Source organism: Argentina anserina, chromosome 2 (assembly GCF_933775445.1).
Source record: "Argentina anserina chromosome 2, drPotAnse1.1, whole genome shotgun sequence".
Taxonomy (NCBI): domain Eukaryota; kingdom Viridiplantae; phylum Streptophyta; class Magnoliopsida; order Rosales; family Rosaceae; genus Argentina; species Argentina anserina.
Window position 1 is genome coordinate 19,940,370 of NC_065873.1, and position 1,664 is coordinate 19,942,033.

General features: G+C 43.0%; 1 protein-coding gene across 1 annotated transcript; it reads right to left on the minus strand.

Moving 5' to 3' along the window:
• Window positions 1–214: 214 nt before the first annotated feature.
• Window positions 215–997, minus strand: LOC126784132 (phospholipase A1-IIalpha-like). The gene is given in 5 exon segments (XM_050509619.1): window positions 215–304; window positions 306–523; window positions 526–854; window positions 856–928; window positions 931–997. Coding segments are annotated over 5 exon segments (777 nt in total).
• Window positions 998–1,664: the final 667 nt, after the last annotated feature.

Below are 1,664 nucleotides of genomic sequence, written 5' to 3' on the forward strand. Positions count from 1 at the left end.
CCGCTATGCCAAGAATCACACACAAAAGCAAACAAAGTAAAACAAAGCAAATGAAAGCAAGCCAAAGGAATATTGCAGAAGACCTTATTCTAAACAATATATAGAGCTAGTGCTTAACTTGTGGATCGATCAGCACTTTATTAAACATGCACGTAAGGCATGCATAGTCTTGAAATTCCTCCGTTCAAAGGGAGTCGAGGATTAACAGAGGCTGCTAATCGTCATCCACGGGATCATCCTTCATCTCCCAGCGTCCATTCTCATTCTGAACCATGAACTTGTGTAAAATCCAAATAGGGACAACTTTGTATATATCCTAATTTGTCATAGTTAAGACCGTTCGGTCTTTTGTTCACCATCAGGACATCGCGGAGACCATTATTCAGAATGAATGCGCCGTTGACCCCTTGTTGTGATGCAACGAAGTGCAAGTAAACCTCCAACTTGCCTGCGTGTTCTTTCGCATTCTTCAAGTAGGGCGAATTGGTTGAGTTAAGTTGCACCTCTACTCCAATCGATTTATAATATTCACCAGCAGGGAAAACTCGTTTCCAACAATTGCAGTAGCCGAGCGTTGTTTGCCGAGTTTGTTGACAGGAGCTTCAGACGGTAACTGGTTTCCTCTCCAGGCAATCAGAATGTCCCTCCTCCCCAACGCTATAGTTTCTGTATCGATTGACACTGCAACGTAAGCCATCAAGTTGGATTGGCGATGTGCCGCTTTTGATGATCCATACACATAGTTCTTCACGTTGTACGTGCATGGATTGCCTTTCACCAACCCCACCTCCTCGAATAGATTTGCCTTTCCATGTTGGGGACGTCCGATGAACTCGGGTTTTGTGGCCTCGATGATCAATGAAGGCGTCGTCGATGGCTCCGGTCGTTTCACCGTAATGAATGAGATAGCGGCGGAGGTCTCGGTCGAGGGAGTTGTTAGACCATCCCAGAGATTGTCCCCGGACAGTTCTTTCCAGTTATCGGCGAAGCCAGACATGACGCCCACTTGCTAATGTTTTGTAAAGAAGATCGAACTATACTTCGGCCGCAGAAAAGAAGAAGAATTATACTTGAAAGAAAAGATTGGTATTAATTCTTGGTGTGCATTTCTGTGCTGCCCTAGCACTCGTATTTATAGCTGCTCGAGCTGCCCTAGCTGCGAATGAAAAACGCTTTCACACCACCAAGTTGATCGAAGATAAACTTGAACTATAATCAATGACGTTTTCGGTAAAATGTCATGGAAAGAGAGTAGATGACGTCGCTTATAGGATATTCTTATTAGAATAGAATTGTTGAGGGACGGCCAGCAGCCAGCCAACCCTCGATCTGGTGCCTGGTGGCATGTGATTGGTTCAGAACTATATATGATTATGCTAATGTATATAATATTAGTATTTCCGGCGACTATATTCCGTTCATTATCACGACGCGGTGATAAGAGAAAATTTCCAGAAGTCACTGCGGACTATATATTTCATTCATTCGATTCGCTACGTACGACTGTGTGTTCTCGATCTACAATTATAGTTCCTGCATTGCTTTGAAATGGTAATTTGCTAGAAAAAACAATAACAGATGATCGTGATCGATATGTGTTGTGCTATCGCCCGGATTAATTACGTACTTACTGCAGCCGTATTTAGTGTATATATATATATATA